Genomic DNA, 22,753 nt, shown 5'->3' with positions numbered 1-22,753 from the left:
TAAATGAGTGAGAATGCGAAATGTCACCTAGAGTATTAAAACCAAATAAATCATCATAAAATTGTTGACCAGTGATAAAGCTAGAAGATGTCAAGAAGAGTTCAGAAAGCAGGAGGCCTGATGAGCAGGATCAGGGTGGCTCAAGGCATAGGCTGTGGCCAACACAAGAATGCTGGGTACAAGTCCAAACAGCTGAGTAGGACAGGGAGACCAGACAGTTTTAAGAGTAGATATAAAGGATTTTGGAACTAGTGGTCAGTTCAGTTTTACAGGATTGGCCAATGTATTGACAAACCCCTGACTTGAACACGGGTGTCAGATTTTAAGCCATCTAAATATATGTACATGACATTGGTCACAGCTGAAATAATAAAGTAAAAAATCACAAAATAACACAGCTAGAGATAGGTCAGAAGCAACTTATTATGATACAGTGCAGCAGAATCAGCAATAGTTCAAATCACTCCCAGAATTTGATAATCTACTTCAACCTGGGAGCCAGTAGCTATGCTAACAACTCCGTGGGTATCTGAAAATACAATTTGTTCCCTGGGAAATCTGCCACATGGGCTGGTATTGAATTTTTAATTTAGTAGGCAAACTCATTCCATCACCTAGCAATTCATAAACATATTAAACAATAGAGCACCAGGACCCATTAAGTTTTGTTCAGTATCCATCCATCTAATATTTCATGACCTTGAAGCATCAGGCACTGTGCTAGTCTGTGGATACAAAGAAAAACAAGACACCATCTCTTGTTTCTTTTTAAGAAACCTTCAGTCTATTGGTAATAAAGAATAAGCAAAGAGATACTTGTAATAGATTTTATGACTTTGGTATACTCAAGATTTATTGGTTATGTAACTCATGGGAAGGCCAGGGGGTGGGTGGGGAGATGCTAGTGGTGGTGGAAATGGCTGCAAAAGAGATTCTGAAAAAGGATCAAAAGACAAAAGAGGGCAAGTGTGGGGGTTGAGAAGAAAGGTTATGACATCTTAGAGGAAGTGGCTAACACAAAGCCTTTAGGTAGCAAGCAGCATGGTACTTTGGGGGAAAATCCCTAGTCGTTGAATATGGCTGCCCTATTTCAATTAGGCTTGAATTTTGCTCATTTCATGTAGATTTTATTTCTCTCATATAATCTTTTTATTATATTTTCCCCTCCTGTGATTTGAAGTTCAATCAAGATTTTTTTTTTACCGTCGCTTCACTTTTATAAGCACCAAATAGTGTTTAATATAATGGATGCATGTAATAACTCCAGGAATAATATGATACTATTTCACCAAAATAGAAATACACATGTGAAACCAGTCATTAAGAATGGAGAAGAGTGTTTATTTATTACTTTAAATTAACCCAAAGGAAAGCTGATGTAATTGAGGCAATAAGACTGTAGGTCTATCACTTTTCTTTGGGAATGATTTCAAAGGACCAATGTCTTTTTATATAACACAAATAGGAGTGTTCATCAGCATGTGCTCATGGAGAAGGAAAGAAGAAAACCTCAACCCATTTTCCATTTCCTTAAGAATTTATTCGGAACTGAATTCTTAGCATCTTGGTACTGCTTTATTGACAAATAAATTAAGGTGCTTTATTTAATTGCCAATATTCCCTCATATACATTGTTGTTTAGAACTCACAGCTTCTGCTAAATAAATTACTTCCCTTTGGCTTTAGATCAAAAGCAACTTCAAAAGGACATCTTTTCTCAAATTCAATTACTGACTCTTGGGACTTATATGGAAAAGTTATGATTATGGAAAAGAAAAGATCGTCCACTTGCATCTGGAAATGTTTATAGCATTAATATAGATGGATTATATAAGGTCTGGTTCCAATATTTTCTTATAATTAATGAAAGATAAACCCTAAGTCTCGCTTTCAGAGTAGGCAGCTCTGTGTTTCATTCCATGTCCCCTGACATTCTGCTGGATCTGTGGTGTTAATTACATTCCACTAACTTTCTCTTCTAAGACCCCGGGACTCTTAGCTGCTAAGGTCCACAAGTAAAAGCAATTAGATAAATGTGGCATTTCCACTATCTCATATAATCCTTTTTAAACTCTTAGTGATAACTATATATGGGATTCTGTAGCACAGTCTTGGTTTCAAATAGTTGTGGGTTTTTTTTTTTTTTAAGATTTCACTTATTTATCTGAGAGAGAGAGAGAGAGAGCAAGCAAGCCCAGGAACATGAGTGGGAGAAGGCAGGGCAGAGGGAGAGGGAAAAGCAGACTCCCTACTTAGCAGGGAACCCAATGCGATGTGATACGGGGGTGATCCCAGAACCCCAGGATCATGACCTGAGCTGAAGGCAGATGCTTAATGGACTGAGCCACCCAGGTACTCCCTGGTTTCAAATAGTTTTGAGTATGAATATAAATTTATATGCTAGATCTTATGGCGGCCAGTATCTTGATTTTTAGTTCTAGTAATATGATTTCTGTAGATATGTGAGATATTAAAACTTTGAAATTAAAAGTATATATTCAAAGAGTTCTCCTTTTACAACTCCAGGTAATCTTTGAAAGTGAGCCAACAAAATTGATATATGGATTAACATTATATGTAATTTTAAATGAAAAATGAACAGCAATTGGTTGTGGCATACCTGGCCAAAAAATAAATAAATAAATAAAAGCATATTGAAAGTTAACTACCTTTTATTGAAAATTTACTTAGCAAGCTGGGATAAAACTGGACAATTTGGCACTCATCCAGAGTTGGAAAACCTGTTTACCCTAAAGTGCCACCCAAAGTGTTTCTCTGGTGAGCTAGGATGAAGCATCTGGAAGGGACTCTTTGTCAAATAGGTTGTTGACCTCTTGGAATCATCTCAGAAGATGAGACTTTTACCTTAAGTCAGAATCCTCTTGTATACATAGCTCAGTGTGGTAAAGGTTTTATTACCCATTACCTTATAAATTTAGGAATATAAGAGTGAAGGTAATATTAGGATTCTATAAAACTAAGAAGGTTTTATCCTATTGACCTGAGTTTTGTAAGTGCTTTTTTTGCCTTTGAGGCCTGATAATTTATAATCCTTGCTTTTGTCTATTCATGAAACATACATGTACCTCTCCACCATCTGTCTTGTATCCTTTATTTCTTTAGTCTCAGAAATTTCACCTTTTGGAATTATAATTGATAAGTTTATAAGAATTCAAGATCAGTTTGTGACTAAGGGCTCTTCCCACTTATGTTTGCCAAGTTTGAGTCAACATCCCTTGGAATGGGAACAGTGCTCTTTCCTTATTCACCAGGGTTAGCCAGTGAAAAAAACGGGCCCATGGACCATGCTTAGACCATCTTTGGGAAGCTGATGTTCTGCCAGTGGGCTTAGGTCTAGATGACAGCTTGGCATGGCAAGACTTCCAGCTCTTACTGGCATGGCAAGACTTCCAGCTCTTACTTACAGAGCGACATTCTCAGCTGTAATTTCTGGGATTAAGGAAAGCATCTATAGAAGAGCAAGAACGTTCTCAGATCTTACAGGCACCAATTATTATGCCAGCTTCTTCTGGATCTAACTGCATATTATACAAATCAGGAATAATGATGTTCCTCTTACATTCCCTCTTGATTTCTTCTTAGTTACATCTTTTTTGTCCAACTACAAATTCTGGCTTTATTTGCTAAGATAATCTGGTCCAAGGCAATGTATCTATTTTTTTCTTTTTTAAAAAAAAATTTATTTTTTTAATTTCTTTTCAGTGTTCCAGAATTCATTGTTTATGCACCATACCCAGTGCTCCATGCAATACATGCCCTCCATAATACCCACCACCAGGCTTACCCAACCTCCCACCCATCTCCCCTCCAAAACCCTCAGATTGTTTTCTCAGAGTCCACAGTCTCTCATGGTTCATCTCCCCCTCCAATTTCCCCCAACTCCCTTCTTCTCTCCAGCTCCCCATGTCTTCTGTGTTATTCCTTATGCTCCACAAATAAGTGAAACCATATGATAATTGACTCTCTCTGCTTATTTCACTCAGCATAATCTCTTCCAGTCCCATCCATGTTGATACAAAAGTTGGGTATTCATCCTTTCTGATGGAGGCATAACACTCCATAGTACATATGGACCACATCTTCCTTATCCATTTGTTGAAGGGCATCTTGGTTCTTTCCACAGTTTGGCAACTGAGGCCATTGCCGCTATGAACATTGGGGTAAAGATCGCCCTTCTTTTCACTACATGGCAGTGTATCTTTAAAAACAAATATTCTTATAGACCAACACAGTGCACATAAGTGTATGTATCTAATATGTGTACAAGAGTATATATATCTAACACTATCCTACTACCAGAAATAAATCCTGTGCCTTCAAACAAAAGACCCCCACTTGTCCAGTGGAATCTTGTTCTGTGCATCCTTTCTCAATTTGATGAGCTCAAGCCCCCCAAAAGTACCCATTCATTCCTCCAGACTTATTCATATGACCAATGTAGCTATTCTCTACTTCAGCCTCCTATCAGGAAATACTGTCATTAAATGAAATCATACTGAGGTTTCTGGGGAATGCAGGAGAGAACAGCATTCACTTTTTCTACTTGGGCACCAAGATGTTTGTACCCGGAAAAGCTACACTGACTGGTGTTCCAGCTGTCTGACAACTGTTTGCAACCCCACATTCTCCAGTTCATCTTACGTTGACAAACTTCTGTCCGTTGATGTTTGACAAAGGAGTGTCCCACTGTTTATCTGCAAATTGCCTGCCTTCTCAGCTCTAATCTGGGTTGTTTAACAACATTGCCAAACAGCACATGCTCTTCTGGTGATCACAATAGTCTCCATGGTTAAGTAGGAAACCTTTGAAATTGATCAAGGTCCAATTCCCATGTGACTGGTTTAACATCAGCTGGTGCGCCCTTTTATCCAACTTCTCTGGATCTAGAAGCCGGGAGACTTAAAAAAAAAAAAATTCCTAAGGGATGGACAGAAGGAAGGGACACCATTTCCTGATAATAGTATAATTCCAAAATTAGTCTTACAAACAAAGGAGGGAGGAGACCTTGAGATCATTGAATTCCCACAGCTGGTATAGCTAGCAAAGGTCCAAATTTTGGACCCCTACCAAAAATCTCAGAATGGATCTTCTTACCCTTTGTTAATTATAAAATGAATAGATTTCCAGGCTTTTTGCAAAGGAAGGGCCTAAATATGCAGTTTGAAATTGAAAGTAGATAAGTTTTGTACTTTCCTGACAAGATATGACTGATGCTTCAACTCGTGGGTATCTTCTCTAAGTTTATAAGGTAAACTAAAATAGATTAAAGAGGATAGTGAGAAGTATTTTTTGTCTTCTGTCCAGAAAGCTTTCCCATTTCCCTTTTTCTGATAACATTTCCTTGCCCTTGACCTCTGGCACATGACAAAGTTATGGTCAATAATAACATCCCATGGCCTTGGCCGCAGTGATTGATCCATGGGTTAGAATGTGATACAAATCGGTTCGATCAGATTCCTTCCGTGAAATACTGAATAAATACTGTGAGAAATAAGTTCTGTTCCCTGGAGTTTGGTATAAGTTAAAGTTCTTTAGTTGCCCAAGTATTATAAGCCAATGCTTATTAAAGCTACTTAAAAAAAGAAAGAGAGAGAAAGTTAATCAGAAAGAGGGTAAGATAGCTATTCACAAGGCTTCCCTTGGCTCAACGGGGAAGGGAAATTGTGATGAACCATCCCATTGGACTTCAGAGAATGGAAGAGGAACACAGGAAATCATGCTTCTGCTACGGAAGAAAGAGGAAAGTGGTTCTGAGCAAGCAGAAGCACATCTTCACTCTAGATGAGCTTAGCTGGGCCGTCTTTCCTGATATGTGCCTGAGGTCGTTCAACAGGGGCCAGTAGCAAAGAGGAGCCAAATGAGCCATCCAAGAGCCCTGTGTCTCTGCCTCCTTCCTTCTTTTCTGATTACACTTTCATTTCAGTTAAAGTTTCATTTTGGTTTTTGTCACTGGCAACCCACAAAGTCCTGAGCAATACCTAGTTCTCACATGAGTGATTTTTCAGGCCTAGAGGTTTCCAGCATGACCTTTTAAAAATTAGAATTGCCCTAACTTTGCGCATAGTGAATAAGTAACATATCTTGGGATCTTCATGAAATTTCTGCAGGGAGTCCTGGAGCAGTGGCTTATCCTTGAAGGAAACTTCTGAAATCAGACTTTGGCTGTGGGGTTCTATTTTAGGAAGCTGCTCTATTTCAGAAAGACTTCAGTGGACTAAAGAAGAGACAACTGACAGGAAATCTCTTAGTGAGACCTAGAGATTATAAAGATAAATATAAACTATTTCTATGAGGTAAATACTGAAACTCCTCAGGAACGTCTTATACTTAGCACATGTTGAAGTTACCACTCCTACGCTCTCTCATTGTCCCTGTTGTTAACTACCGACATTTATTGGTCTATAATGTAGAATATCCCACCTTGCGATAGCTTCTGTTTTTTGAGGATTAGGTAGAAGTGCTTAAAAGAAAACCCTTTTCTGAAGATGTTGGGATAATGTGTATGTCTGAAGGGGGAAATCTCCACTTTTTGTTTTCCTAAGTTCTTGTAACCTCTGTCCAAGATAGTCACACCCTTGACAGTGGTAGGAAGTATAGGCCATCTGTCTACGCTTCCACCAACCGTCAGATGAAAGCCCATGCAGCCTCAAGAAATGGGTGGTGAACGGTATGTTTTGACAAAGTCCCACCATTTGAAACAGTGAGATCCCAGGGCCTTCCTTGATACTTTCTTTGAAAACTGTGGTAAGATAAATATCTGTGTTCCATAATGAAAGGATGGTTGTATGTAGAACTATTGTTCAAGTAATTGGCTTTTAGTCTGTGGAAGAACATCTTTCAAAGAGCTAGGCTGATGGAAAATCAAGAGCACAGGATTGCATTGTTGAAAAAACCTAGACCCACATGGACAACTACACAAGATAAACAGGAATATGACCTCTCTCTGAATGCTCAGAACTCTACCAACTCAAGATTTTACTTGGTCCCAAGGCACTCTCATTAAAACACACTTAAAACTGACAGGGTGTTAGTCATTACATCCTAGTGAGGATCGTTTTCCCCCTGTTGAGATAAAATTCACATAACAAAATACACCATGTGTATAATTAAAGTGTATAATTCATTCATTTTCCTATATTAACAATACTGTGCAACCACTATCACTGATTAATTCCAGAATGCTCGTATCACCCTCAAATCCTAGGGTTTTTTGTTTGTTTGTTTTTTAATACCTCGTTACAATAGGAGCTTTGATCCGGAGGAAGTTTGTTGGAGGACAGAGAATAAGAAGCCTGAGTTCCCTGGGGTGGACATCCTGATAAAAGGTACTCTTGAAAATATTGATCACAGTTGGCTCTGGGATGTTGACAAAGAGATAAATCTCTTGATTTTTTTTTTTTTAACAATATAGAACAGCAATAATCTAATTCTTAAAATCAATAGTGTTTAAAAACCATCTCGGGCCCCTGAAAATCACTGTCATGTCGATCAATCGTTGTCCATGCCTCCCTGAAAAGACTCTGGCCAGACACTGAGTCCTGGGGAAGCTTGCTCTGGGATGTACCTGCTGACCGGGAGCATCTTCTTAACAGGAATAAAACCAAGAGATGACTTAGTGCTGATATGGCTGTTATCCGGGCAGTGAGAATTTGCATATTGGGGCTAGATACCTTACTTGGTATAACAGCTGTGCATATTAGGAGAAAAGAATTGAAAGGAAAAAAAAAAAAAATCCAGAACAGTGCATCATAAACTGGCTTGAGATCTATGAACCAGGTCCCTGATGTTTTGGTCAAAGATAGGAGCTTTCATCATAGCAAGTGACCTAAGGCTCATGTACCAGCAACACTTAGTCACGAATGACTTTTGCAAAGTAACTTTGCCCTCTTCAGACAAAAGAAACAAAGATACTTTTTGAAATTTAACCTTAGCTTCCTGCATACTAAGGTTTACTAAAAGGTGACCCTGAAGGGGTACAATAGACATTTCACTGAATTATGCTAGTAAATAAAGCCATAAGCACTTCAGGTACAGGCTGTGGAAACATAGGAAGGAATCTGCCTTGGGCTGTGATTATTTGCACAAAGCAAAATCAACAAACAACACTCAGGCTCTAAGTAAGTTTCCTGCTGTGCCACTTTTAAAATAAAGGTGTTTTTCATTTCAGTTGAACTTTCCATTGACTTAAATCATTTATTTCCTTGGAGGTAATTTAAGTACATAGCCAATGAAGAAGTTTACTGTGTTTATATAAAAAGTTTGGTAGCTCACTGCTTCATCAAAATGAGAATATGCTTAAAGGTATTCCTAATATTCTGGAACATTCCTCAGATTAGAAGAGCTGAACAGCAACCTAATATATATAGACTGACTTAGAAAATGAATCACGCAATGGGGGGAAATGCACATTTGGGTAAAAAATATTCTAATTTATTTGGCAATGTCTTAATCTGCTTGTTAGAATATAGGCATCAATCTGTAACTATAATAGAGAAATAGCTTTATGTTAATCCAGGTAACATGTCGTTTAGAATAAAAACTTTTTTCCCTCTTGCAATTTCAATTGTTAAAATAAAGCATGCCTTCAGAGTAGGCAACCATGATGGTGTCACTTGATGGAGGCTGGAAGGGGATTCCTTTCCCAAAGTGGTTCACTCTCCCTTTTTATGGGATCTGAAATTATATCATTGGACATTTATTACTTGGATCACAAAGGTCTTTTGTTCATCAAGAAGAATCTATTTAAAAAGTGCAAATACTCATGGATGGGTGACTCATTAAGCATTACATTATATTTTAACTTAACCACGAGTTGAGAGTGTTTAGGACATGTGGGTTTTATCCCTCACTCTTTCTTTCTAGTAATGGGTTATCTCTTCCTTTAAGTAAATGCTTCTCTCCAAATCCAGCCCTGTGCTTCTGGTGGGAGCTGCCAGTCAGAACATTCTCTTTTTCCACCCTGATTTTCCTCTGCTCCGCCACTCAGTAGCAGGTGCATGACTCAAGCTTGTCCAACCATAGTTCCCTACTCCTGGCCACAGACTGGTTCATGTCCCTACATGGGAACCCACGCAGGGACAGAGTGCTTTATTATACTTTTTCTATCTAGAATTGGTGGGAAAATGCTTTCTTTTTCTCTCTGGAGGAAAGATGAGAACAGCCCATAGTTGCTTATGGCCACATTTCCAGTCTCTTCTGACATCCCACTTGAGCGAATTAAGTTTCAGTGAAGAGAGAAGCAGCTATGAGAGACGCAGAATGTTTTGATGGTATCTGAGACCCTGCATCTATTGTACTATATATAGTTAACGGCATGCCCTTTCTTTGTTTGTTTACACTTATGACAATAAATTACCCTTTCTTCTTAAGCTGTAATGTATGACTGGAACATCTGTCATTTGCAAACAGAGGTCTGAGAACTGAAAACAAACATTTTATAAAAGGACACAAAATAACTAGGGGAGGGGTGTTGTTCTGGTCTAGGAATGTGTGTGGGAGGTGGGTCAATCCTCATTGTTGTATGGCTAAATGGAGGTCATTGTGTGTTAAAGTAACCAACATCTTTGCAGACTTTACTTTCAAGTATGTTGAGAGGTAGAACAAGGTGACCAAAGTCTCTGAGAATGAAAGCTAATAAGACTCTGGGGCCAAAAGGGCTTTGACATTCTCTTGGGCTATTGAATTCAGGTTGAGGGGCATGGGAGCAATGGGAGAGCAATAAAGTGCAAATATTTTATTTAAGTCAGTGCACTGACTCAGTTTTTCCACGAAATAAAAGAAGCAACATATGGTCCAAAAGGAATCACTGTTTTCATCCATAACTGACCTTGGAATACCTGTCTTTATTTAAATTTATATCTGTTCATAATACATTAGGGTTTTGTATTTTTTTTTTTTTCCTGTACTGGTGTTGTTTTTTTTTTAATTAGAAATATAGAGAGAAAATTGACAAAAGTGGGATTTCATGTTTCCTATCCTCTCTCAAACCATTAGTCCTTGTACCTCAGTGTTATTTTGATTTTGACCTACTAAAATATCAGAGGGACAAAATTGTTATTAGACAATAAATGGTATTTTTGTCAACAATGAGAATTATATACCTTGCAATAAGATCTTTTTTCACTAGATTCAAAATACAGTTGAGAAGTTGAAAGCTTCTCTCAGGTAAACTGGAGAACTTTCTCCAACGTGACGTACAATCATTATCAGCTTCTTGTGACTCAACTTGAAATCTGGCTATGATGCCCTAGAATAAAGACCTTTAAGTGGATAATATACTTGAATGGATTTTATTCTCTAAGTTTTCATGGTGGCAGAAGTAAATTCATAAGCTATCATTATGTTCTGTGGAAAGAGAAAAACAAATTGACCTTCAGCATGTATTTCAAGATGACTGTGTTGCATGCCATTTCAACCCCGGGAAAGTGCTATTCAGAAGAGAAAATTAAAACCAAACTCATTTTAAAGTTTTACCACGTGGCCAGGATGCGGACGTGTCTCCTTTTCTGAAGCCACCACATCGCCTACTTTCTCCTCCTCCATTTATTTCCACGGTCCTCCTCTTTTCCCAGAATTATTTATGAGTAATAAAGGAAGCCAGGGTAAGAATAATAGCATGTTTCTGGCTTTACAAGAGTGCCACACATGAAAGAAAGACATTTATCCGGGGGAACCACTGTTTTCCAAGAACTGGAAATGTCGCGGCTGTAGAACAGAGACGAGGATCCCTGTGCGTCGTGGGAAGGGCGCAGGCGCACTGGGGAGGGTAAGTGGCTGGCAGGAGGTTCGCTGCCTGGGTGTTGCTCACACTTGTTTAACCTGGGGCAAAGTAATCGACATCCCTAAGCCTCCGCTGATTCCTCAGGAATCCATAAATGAACTTACTTCAGAGGTTATTCTGAGAATTAAATACATGTGAAGTGCTTAGCCAAACGCCTGGCACATACTATTAAATGTTCACTAACATTCCTGGGGACAGCGATCGGAGGGGTTTTCCTCCCGCACTTAGAGAAGACTTGTTCAAAACTCCAAACCATAGTGGCCATTACAGGTTTTCGGAATCACCCAGATTTCATCCTCACCCAGCGTGCCCTGCTTGTTTCTGGCTCATTCATTCGCGGGTTGTTCCAACACTCACTTCTTAACTTCCGTGTGCCTGCCCCAGCGTACAAGCCTGTCTACACTTGAAGACAAGCTCCTCTCTTTGCCCCAGTCCAGAGCTTCATCACTTGGGTCTTCCTTAGGCGCTCGCTTTCCCTCGCTGCCCCCCCGGCTCATGCAAAGACCCTTCTCAGATCCATTTAGTGCAGCTCTTCAGCTTCAGACTTTTTCTCTAAGGAACCCCTTATTCATTCCCTACCTCACAGACAGTGAAGGCGAACCCAGCCTGGAGTCAGTAATTTGTGTCATGTCTGCTATTCGCAGGGAATAGAGGTGGGGTAGGCCAGGTGAGCGTGCTGCTGGGCCAGGATTCTGCCTGGCCCTGTGGCCGAGCTTTTTGCTCTGTGGCCAATAAAAGTATATACCTCACTCATGCCCTAGGGCCAATATAACTGTCACGTGGTAATACTGACCTCTAGGGGCTGGCTTCCCTTCACATAGAGTCCTTATCTTCTCATTGAGCTCCAGGATTGTGATGGCAGCCTCTTGCTTAGCTGTTGCCAAATCAGTTTGCAGCTTTTTCAGTTTCCTTTTGTGCTTTAGTTTCTTGAAAAAATAAGAGTTTCCGTCACTAGAGACAGACGCATCAAAGGAATAAAAAGAACTAATGAAGTCTGAACAAACATGGCCTTTGAAGCCCAGCTTCGGTGAACTGGTCCCTGTTTATCTAGCTTAAGTCCTTTCTGAGGTCTGTGAAACAAGTGCGTTGCTCCCGTCTGAGAGTTCCAGGCCCCAGCACCGAAAGAGTATTTTTTTACCCTCTTCAGGGTTTTAATCTGCAGCTGAACCTTGTATTTTGGTTGCTTATAATACAGGCAGTTAGAGAACAACTCTTGATGGTTGGCATTTGACCAATGAGGTGCCCATGCCTAAAAGTGCCTGTTTTTTTTTTTTTCCAGTCTGTAAGTAAACTCATGAGAAATAGTGAGCCTGTTTCAGAGAGCCTTGCTTCTGTGTCATTTTCTACCCTAATACCATAAAGGTTTGCCTTCCAATAAACTCTGAAGAGTGTGATGCTACCATGAAATGCTGATTTTTACAGATATTTACCAGGGTATCTCTGCAGGGAAAGTGGTCAAGGGTACAAATCATTAAGCAATAGAAGACAGGAATTGCTTTGCTGTAAAATAGTCTGGTTTATGACATCTAAGCCTTTGAAAGAACTACTTGAAGTTGTTACCTAACCAAAGGATTCACCTGGAGACTTTATGACTAGAAAGCTCTGTTTATGGATTCCAGAATGAAATTGCTGTGTCAGAATTAGATTTATCTGACACTGTGGAAAAACTGTCTGTTGTGCAAAGCGTTGTATTTATACTTATGTACTGCTGCCCTGCTGCCTTTCCACTGAAGAGCTCACTTTGCCAAGTCTTTGTGGACTGGTAATTAGGAAGCCCAGAATATAAATGACTAACATTTCTTATCAGACATAAATCTTGAGATAGGAAAACAAATGGTTTTTACACATCAGGGAAAACTTCAGGTAGCAGGGAATCACTTCCTTTTTTTTGAGAGTAAAGCCAGTAGAATCAGTTCATCAAAGATGGGATTCTGGGACACCTGGGTGGCTCAGTTGGTTGGACGACTGCCTTCGGCTCAGGTCATGATCCCGGAGTCCCGGGATCGAGTCCCACATCAGGCTCCCAGCTCCATGGGGAGTCTGCTTCTCTCTCTGACCTTCTCCTCACTCATGCTTTCTCTCACTGTCTCTCTCTCAAATAAATAAATAAATAAAAATAAAAATAAAATAAATAAAAAAAATAAAGATGGGATTCTATAGACATAGACCACCCATTTTAAAGAGAGGTTGTCTTTCAGACCAAAGCAGTATTAGGATTTCACAAAAACTGAATTAATGGCAGACAAATGGCTACAAGGGAATGTATTATTAAAATGGGAATGGTAGGGGCGCCTGGGTGGCTCAGTGGGTTAAGCCTCTGCCTTCGGCTCAGGTCATGATCTCAGGGTCTTGGGATCGAGCCCCACATGGGGCTCTCTGCTCGGCAGGGAGCCTGCTTCCCCCTCTCTCTGCCTCTCTGCCTCCTTGTGATCTCTCTCTCTCTCTCTCTCAAATAAATAAACAAAATCTTCCAAAAAAAAAAAAAAAATGGGAATGGTAGTCATGGAAATATTTTAGCGGGAGTTGGAGGGGTAGAATCTGGCATGGTTCACCAGCACAGTCCAGGAGGGAGGTCCCTCATGCACAACATGAGTTCCCGGTCTGTTCAGCAGTTCTCTTAGAGTGTAGTTAGTATGCATACTCGTTTCCTCTTTGTACTAATGACGGAGCACCCCTTCAGTGTCAGACGACTGTTGAAATATCAGCACTGATAAGGCTCCATGCCACTAAGACTTTCTTACTATTTCCTTTCCTCTGAGTCTCTCTGTTCACCAAAATCCTTCAAATTTGACCTATTCTGTAGATTAATTCAGAGAGGGAGACTGAGCTGATCAAGAAATATCTTGGCCTGGGTATTTGATAGCTAGCTGTGTTTCCCACAGGAAATTACTAGGTTGGCATGCTCGTTGATACCTCCCCCTTGTTGGTTTGTGCCAGTTCATTCATGAGGACCTTGTCCATCCCAGGCCCGAGATGATAATGCCTATGAGGTCCCTTGTGATCTTCAGCGTCCTTTCCTGATACTACTTCAAGACTGTCCTGTGATCAGATTTTTCACACTTTGTTTTTACCATTTAGAATCCTGGGGCTAGAGAATGGGAGGAATGATATAGAAACGAGGGAGAGAGTGGCAAAGCAATTCAGAAGAGAGTGCTAATTAAAAGTATCAGAAAAGAACCAATAACAGTGAGTGTGCAAACTGAAGCATGAGGGTTAAGCGTGTGGATGAACGCACCTTACATGGGCATGTGTAAAAAAGTAAGACGGAGTGATGGATGGAAAGAGATAACATAAACAGGTGATGAATGGAAGATAGCAAAATGGTACTTGTATCTAGTTATTAAGTATATGGGTGTTTACTATAAAATTCTTTCAACTTTTCTGTGTTTGAAATCTTTTATAATGAAATACTGAGAGGAGTAAGAAGGAAAGTTTGCATTTCCTTACATTGCTTTTCTCTTAATTCTTAATAGATAGTATTCACATTCTTCTCAGAATGTGTCATAATGACTCATATGCGGATCAGTACCTTCCTGGAAACTTTTCTCAAAGTAGGCATTGATAGCAAATAAAGCAAAAACTAAAAGCAACTTGGAGAGACTTGGTGAGGTGGCCACTGTCAGGGAGCTGGTGTGGTATTGCCAAGAAGAAGTCTTTCAGACTTGATTTCTGTTTTGACAGGATGACTTGATGGATGGAGTGATTTGATAGCTATGTCTTAGTGGAAAGACATGATGCTTCTCAATATCATTTAAACATTTCAGCTTTTTGGTTAAAAAAAAAACTTAAGTCCCTTAAAAAAAAATCCAATTTTCAGGGGCGCCTGGGTTAGCTCAGTCGGTTAAGCTTCTCTTGGTTTTAGCTCAGGTCATGAACCAGGGTTGTGGGAATCCCCACATTGAGCCCCTTGTCTGGCTCCAGACTCAGCAGGGAGTCTGGTTGGGATTCTCTCTCTCCCTCTCCTTTTGCCCCTCCCCCTGCTCATGCACATGCTCTCTCTCTTTCTCTCTTAAATAAATAAATAAATCTTTTTAAAAAATCCAATTTCGAGACCATCTTTTTGTCTTATGGTGATCATATGTTTTGCCTTTATTATTGTTATAATACTTGTATATTTGCCGTATGATCTGAGAAAGAAACTGAGGATATTTAGTTTGGAGAGGACGGTATACAGGGGAGTTACAACATCTGACTTCAGTAATCTAAGGTATTATTCAAGAGGAAAGGAAGTTGAGTTAAACAGTATTATTCTAGATATACCATGGGGAACAATGGGTAAAAAACTCAAGAGGAGGCAGATTTTGGCACAGCATGAGAAAGCACCCTCTAACAATCAGAGCTGTATTCATAACAAGATAGGATGGGTCCTGGCAAAGGCCTCCTGTTCTGGGAATGATCAAGCAGAGACTGGATGAACATCCTCAGGCAGGCCCATAGTAACCTCTGGGACCTGGGTCAAGGGGTAATTAAAGGTCTGGCTTACCCCTAGTTCTTTCCACCTCTGGCTTCCTCCAGCCCTGAGAGGCACAGCACATGCGTGAATGGACACCTCAGTCCTCAAAGTCTCTAAGGTGGGTACAGTTTTCAGGGATCCCTTAAAAATAATTCCAGAATTTGTGGGATGTTCCATCAGAGGGCCAAAGAGGCTTGTGGGGCCCTTAGAATTTAAGGATGACTGTGACTCAAAATGTGCAAACTTTATTATTAAGCTCCAAAGGAAAGGTGAAGGAACATTTAGATTTAAGTTAAAAATTGAATAAAGAACGTAAATTGATTTCTCTTGGGACCTTTCATTTATTCAGATAAATTTTAAGGGAGTTTAACATCTTTGTCCTTTTTTCCCCCCCCTTTCATCCAGACAGAACTGCTGTATGCCATTAATTCATAGCTCTAACCAAGCCCTTTGGGCATTTCTAAAAATTCAGTTTGCCAACATGTTTTTTATTAGTCATAGACATCAAATGATTTCAGCAATGCTAATATTTTCCTTTGCTTTTTTGGCGTTCTCTAGCCAGGCAACCCAAGTGTTGTACTTGAACCTAATGGAATCTGTTATTGTCTCCTTAGTAACTAGGAACTCCCCTCCATGATTACTGAAAGGAGAGGAAGGCTTTATAGCTTGGAGGTAAATTCCTATTACCTTGCTCTTTTCCTACTTCTCCTACAGGGTGGACAGAGAGAGGAAATCATGTATTTGTGCAATGTTTTGAAAAGGAAATATCTATCCATATCACATTGCCGAATAGCTCGCATTATACCAAGTCATCGGGAATTAGAAATCATCAGGGAACTATTTATAGAGAAGTTTCAACACAAAGTTGCCAGCATTGTTTAAAATTTCTTGGTCTTTCCACACACTTTGAACCGTGGCCTCAGGTTCTAAGGCTGGCCTTTGTCAACTATTGGCCCTGAAAAATTGGGCTGGACATATGTTATCTACAGGCTCTCCATCCCCTATAGGGGATATGGGGGATATCATATAGCTGGTGGGGAGTCAGTGACCTAACACATAAATGACAATACCCAGTGCTATGTTTGCTAAGTGGCAGGTAGGTCTTTCTTTTTTGTCATTATTTCTTGAAAGACATCAGAGGAGGTCTCAACCCTCCTAAAAAAACACAAGAGTATCTTTTCTAAAGATGTCTTTGTCACACTTTAGGAAATAAATTTGTATTTCATTGAAAACAAGATTTCTCTTTTTTTCAAGATTTGCCTTGTTTTCTTTCTTTCTCCTTCCCCATCTTCCACCACTTCCTCCTAAATTAAACTTTCTCTATCATTGCATTGCTCTCCTCCTCACTTCGTAGACAACACTTAATGTCCTGAAGACAGATATGCAAATACCCTCTATCTAATCTCCTGTCAGAGCGGGCTCAATGCTTGGCAAAGTAGATGGTTGCCTCCATGGAATGATGTGAGGAGCTTTCTAAAGCCCTACCTCTTGATGCCTGTGGCATCTGTGGCAGGCTTGCTGGAGCATAGCTTCTTCCCACCTGGTCTGAAATCCACCCCATTCAGCCCACCTTCTTTACTTAGCATATGAAACAAAGACTGGTTTTGTTTCCAGAGAGCCCCTGATAAAATGCTCCCTTCCAAGGACATATCCGAGAATTTGATTTGAATACAGGACCTATAAGCAGATTTCTCCTTTCATATCTTTTCTAATAATCGATTGTTAATAATAAAACTATTAAAAAGTGATAGTAGCTTTTGGCTACAACGTGGCTTAAAAAATCAATTTCATAACTCTTACTTTGTTTTGTATTAATGCTAACCTCAGGTAAATATTTTAGAAGCCCAGGAATGGCAAATACATGCCTCATAGTTTCCTTTCTACTCCAAAGGCAGGCCTTTGATTTGGGAATTCCTCCACCCTGGGTTTCCTGCTTGGCTTCACCATCCTTGATCCACAATCCCAGCAGCCACTGCTCATTGATGATATCTAATTGTTATGTATGATCCTGTCTCTATTTTGTAGGTGAGAGAGTTGAGGCCCTCAACTCTCAAGTTCACTAATCACCACGACTTCACCATTACTTTGTTAAGTTACTTAAAGCTAGCTTTTTCTAGCTAGAGCATGAATGGCTCTAATTAGTAGAAGTAGGCAATAAACAAGATTTAGTTATTAAAGAGTGACACTGAAGCATGATGGAGAGATACTGGAAGCATGGATCGCCATGATCTTGCCAGAGAGCCTAAGAAATAAAGGAAAGATCTGATGAACCCAGCTAAGGGCTATCTGTGCCCCGTGTGGCTTTGAGCCCTCTTAGTGTCTCTCATCAGAAGGTCTGGAATTGATCCTGGGGATTGTAGCCATTCTGTTCAGTCCTCTAAAGTCACAAAGAGTAGATTAGATGAAACTCTTAGTATAATGCCTTGAATGAAAGACCAAGCACAAAAGCAAAATGTAACTTAGTCTTCTTTCATTTAATAAGGTCATGGGGGGAATTGTTAATACATAAACCTTTAGCCGTCATCTCAAACTTGACCAAGAGTTGGACCCTACATGACCACTATTGACATTTCATGACCAATTATAAGACTTTGGAAATCATAGCTGATACTGTTCAGTTCTTTGCAGGTATCCCTTCGATTTGAGTAGCTTATTTTTGTTATCACATGCTATAGAAAGAAATTTTAATTCTGTTCCCTACACCCAGAGGGTTTGGAATTTCTAATAAAAAGAAAAGAAAAGAAAATCCCAGTAATTAGACAAACATCTTGACTCGCTACAAGGGAAGAGTTTACCTATAGCTGGAGCCAAGTCTCAGTTCTTTGCCTGTATGGGATAAGTAATTATTAGAGACAGAGGTGGAGTTTGCCAGTAGATGTCCTATTTTCCAGACATGTCTGTGTAAATGTTTATGTAAGACCAGTTACAAATTAATACAAGATAAAGAGATAACTTATACTTGGAGTGAATTCCAGTGATAAGATGGATGTTTCTAACAACACAACTGTCCAAAAGTCGGAATTTGTTACCCTAAAAGACCATAAGCTACCCTTCCTTCCATGTAGTATACAGGCTACTATTGGAAATGTTCCAGAGAGAAGCTGATACTTAACCACCTATAATATGTCAGGCATAGTTCTGAGAAGTTATTACATACTAGCTAATTTCATTTTTGTAGCAACCCAATGAAGTAGAACAATTATTAATTCCATTTTTAGATGCAAACACTGAAGTGCAGAGAGCTTTAAGTAACTTTCCCAAAGTCAAATTTTGACTCACAATTTAAATCTGAGTGATCCAGCTCTAGACTATCCCTTCCATCCCTTTGCCATGCATGCCTCAATGTCCTACTCAGGTTCTTACATTGTGAGCAGTTAAATAAGATGACATTTCCTATTTATAAATTCATTTCTTAAAGCAAGAAGTGTCCAATTTCTGATCATGAAGCTCTGAGACATAGGCTGACCCCCCTCAAGTATGATTTAGGAAAACAGAATCACTTAATCTTCAAGGGAACGGAATTGAGTATAATCTTTGAAATCAAATTGTCCTGCCCTAGAACTGTAGGGATGCTGAAGTGTAAGAAGAGAAAAATTACATGATTTGCCCAAAGTCACAGCTAATAAAACTGCAAGAAACAAGACTCAAGTTCAGATTTTCTGACTCCTCATTTCAATGTTGGTGGGTCCCCCCCCACCACCACCACCAACTGTATCATGTTGCTCCTTGGCCATACAAGCTGAAGGGCCAGGAAATGGGTCTATGATTGGAAACTGGCCAGTAACTAAAATCACTGGTGTATAAGATCCTAGTGTCAAAAATAGTTATTTAGGGAGGCTCCCTTCCCTTTAATCGCTCTTCACACAGAGAGCCAGGACGGACTGGTTTCAGGCCACTCTCTACATTTGATATAGAGAAGAGTTGTTAGGTAATTGAGATCCCACTCACTTCAAAGAAATTAACTGGACCAATTTTGACCAGTCAACGCGCCCTCAAGAGGCCTGGAACATCTGTACTCAAACCAACTCATTCCTAAGATTAAGGGGTATTGTCTACAAGCTCTTTTTTGTGTGAGTATAACCCTGCCTCATCATTCTTACCCAGTAAGCATTAATCAGGCTGACAACCAAGGTCTTTGAGAAAGAAAGAACCTACTGTGGCAACAATGCAATAAATAAGTTTTCATACTGGCTGAGCATAGCACAGAACAAAACCAAGTGTTCAGTAGGTCTGTCTCGAAAAAGAAAGTGTAGCCAGTGCTTGCTGAAGCCAAATCCAGTTTTTGGTCTCACAGTCTCAAATCACACCCTGAGAACAGAGAGAGGAGTGCACTGTCACACCTAACAGAGCCTACTGGGAAGGTGTTTTCCAGTCCAATATTCCCTGAGGACAGAGAGAACCCAAAGGGCCAAAGCTGTGTATGAAGCAATTTCAGCTTCTCAGCCCCACCTGTACAGGTGTTGGTGTCATTGGCAAATTGCTATAAAAAGTGATGTGGGTGGAAGAGAACAGAAACCAGAGGACAGAACATACAGGTGGGGAAAAAGAATTCCCATGTCTGCCTTTTGAAAGTACTGCTAAGCTCTCCTAACATGATTATAAAAATGATGCACAGTTATTCTCTGCAATGACTTTATAATTGGGCAAATACTTTTGTTTTGTTTTATTTTGTTATGTCTGTGCCCAGAATTCCTTTTGAACTTGACTAAGGCTGCCTTCTGGGAGGAAGTCAGCAGCTATTGGCCATCCGTGACTTACCTTGGATCATAAAGCAAAGGCATGTGTTTGGAGGCTGGAAAATTGAGATGCTGCAGCACCAAGGTGCTTAAATCACCTTGAAGGGTTTTCTGGTGTGATAAAGAAAACCTCATAAGTTAACCTTCTCAGTAAGTATTTCTCCCCTTCAGAAATCCCATTCTTCCCTAAAAGCAGAGAAATTACAAGGGATACAAGCTCAGTGAGTATAGAGCTGGCCTCCAGACAATTTCAAAAATGATAAGCAGCTCTAAATGGAGGGAAGGAAAATAATCATAAGAGGAAAAATGATTCTCATATAGCGTGAAAAAGCTTTGTATAGTGATAAGAGAAATTAGAGAAAGCAAACTGCCCACCTGGGAAGTTTTCCGCAGTATGTATGTTTTCCCAGGAAATACAATGTTTAAAAAACTGCAGCTTTCTGGGGCACCTGGGTGGTTCAATCAATTAAGCATCTGCTTTCAGCTCAGGTCATGATCTCAGGGTCCTGGGGTGGAGCCCCGCATTGAGACCCACATGGAACTCCCCCACTTTGAGCACCCCCAACCTCCAGTCCAGCTCCCTGCTCTGTGGGGAGTCTGCTTCTCCCTCTGTCCCACCCTCCCCCTGCCCAGCTTGTGTGCTCTCTCTCAAATAAATTAAAAATCTTAAAAAAAAAGTCTTCTGCTTTCTTAATGCAGACTTGAAACTATTTTACCACAGAAACTCCTTTTAAAAGATTTATTTATTTGGGGGGGGCAGGGAGGGGCAGAGGGGCAGGGAAAGAAGCAGACTCTGCACTGAAAGTGGAGCCCCACGTGGGGCTCTATCTCACAACCCTGAGATCATGACCTGAGTTGAAATCAAGAGTCAAATGCTTAACTGCCTGAGCCACCCAGGGACACCATAGTGCAGAATCTTCTAGGTTTAAAGTGAAATGGACCTAATTTCATGTGAAAAAAAAAAAGAAGTATTTAATATGTTGAAACTCTGAGAGTGAGTACATGGCTGAGTGTTTTGTACATTGTTGATGTTAGTTAATGTTAACACCATCACTATCTTAAAATCTTTACTCCTTAGAACTTCTGATATAGCTATTCCTAATAATGAATTATTGGGAATATATCTTTACGGTAATATCCATTGAATATTATATAGCTGGAATTAAATGAGTTATTTGTCTATTCTTTAATTTTCAATTGCTTTAATCTGGAAACAAAGGTTTCACAAGGGCTAAAAATCTCAAGTTTCCCAATAAGAAAATTTAAGTGTTAATCAGTTTCCTTGCAAGCAATGTTCGACAGTTAATTTGACTAGGGACATTTAAATCCATGTGGAGAAATCACCAGAAATTGAAGCATTGTACTTGATTCCTAGCTCAAGATGTGATATGCCTTTTAACTCTAATACTTTAAAAGAAAAAAAAAAAAAGGATTCGCTTGACTATTAGACTAATCGAGCAATATAAATTCAAGGGAATGGAATAAGTTGATGAAGCAGACAGTGGGAAGTCACAACCACCTAGTACTATTGAGCCATAGAACAGGAACCAATGATGTATAGTCTGTCTCTGTCTTCTCAGTCAGTCACTGTAATTAAGAGGAAGTATATTGTAAAAAAGACTCAGACAGTATAGCAAGGATCACTAAACCTGTGTCCTGGCTTTCAGTTAGAAAAACCAGGTTCCTCAAGATGTTTGAGATATGAAGCAAAGAACAACTGCTAATGAAATAAATTACAACCCTCAGGTCTTGAGGATACTTATAACCCAGTGATTAAAACTGAACTACCCTGAAGTTCATTTGCCCACGATCAGCAACTCAAGATCACCTTGGTGGTCTTCTTTGAGAAGAAAGAAAGCTTTTTTCTCAACTTATACTGAGAATGCATTTGTAGTAGATGACATTTTATCTAGCTATGGTGACATTGTGGTCTCTGTCTGTTTGATGATAAGAAAACCACATTTCCAAAACTGCAACAAAATCACTCTTTTCTGAGCTAAAACCTTATACTCAGACAATGTTTTCTTAGTCTCTTCCTTGGGGTTTCCCTGCAATTCCTGTTCTTCACCACCGGGGCAATCTATACCAAAAAACTTTAAAGATGAGGGAAGAAACAGCTGTGGTTTGCCACATCTGGAAACTTCCATACCAAATGGTGTCAGTCCTGCTCTGTGGTTGGGGCTTTGCATTTGGGGGAAATGGTCTCCACATTAAGCAGTATTTGCAACTGAAATCCAGTTTCTTCCTCATAAACATTGTTCCAGCTGTGACTTGAACATTTTTGTCTTGTCCTTCTCCACTATTTAGAGAAGCTGTCTTGTTCATGTCACGAAGCCACATTTCATAGGTAGAGAGATGAGGATATTTGGATTTATATATAGTTAGTTTCAATATTCCTTAGAACAAGAGATTAATTTCAGAATCTGGTGTTATGTGTGAATGGAGTTATATGCATGCAAGATGGGGCTATAAAAGCATAACCCAATAAAGAAAATATTTGATACTTGTGAAAAGTCTGCAGAGAGAGAGGAAAGGAAAGGTGTGGTGATGATGTGAACTTTGGCTATGTAGATATTAGCTAGTTTCAGATTGCATATTTTAACAAGTCTAGACAAATGTCCTTGCTATAAAACAAATCATTGAATACAGATCATTCCTTGGTTTTGTTCCACTCAAGAGTCTGTCTCTCTTATTTCACTCTTTAGCAAGGTATTTTCTCTAATTCCATAAAGCAAGCTAGAGTGAAAAGATAGCACATGAATC

The 22,753-nt window shown here is 39.7% G+C and overlaps 1 protein-coding gene across 3 annotated transcripts in view; it reads right to left on the bottom strand.

Moving 5' to 3' along the window:
• Positions 1–22,753, bottom strand: part of CCDC192 (coiled-coil domain containing 192) — a 195,129-nt gene that overhangs the window by 49,142 nt on the left and 123,234 nt on the right. For all 3 annotated transcript variants that reach the window (XM_032851965.1, XM_032851966.1, XM_032851967.1), the window contains exon 6: positions 11,595–11,727. In XM_032851965.1, the coding sequence (XP_032707856.1) occupies positions 11,595–11,727 (133 nt within the window). The remainder of the gene's footprint in view (positions 1–11,594; positions 11,728–22,753) is intronic.

Source organism: Lontra canadensis, unplaced genomic scaffold (genome assembly GCF_010015895.1).
Source record: "Lontra canadensis isolate GAN:19392208 unplaced genomic scaffold, GSC_riverotter_1.0 scaffold5, whole genome shotgun sequence".
Classification (NCBI taxonomy): Eukaryota; Metazoa; Chordata; class Mammalia; order Carnivora; family Mustelidae; genus Lontra; species Lontra canadensis.
The sequence above is the reverse complement of the archived record's forward strand: the minus strand, read 5'-3'. Positions and strand labels throughout refer to the sequence as shown.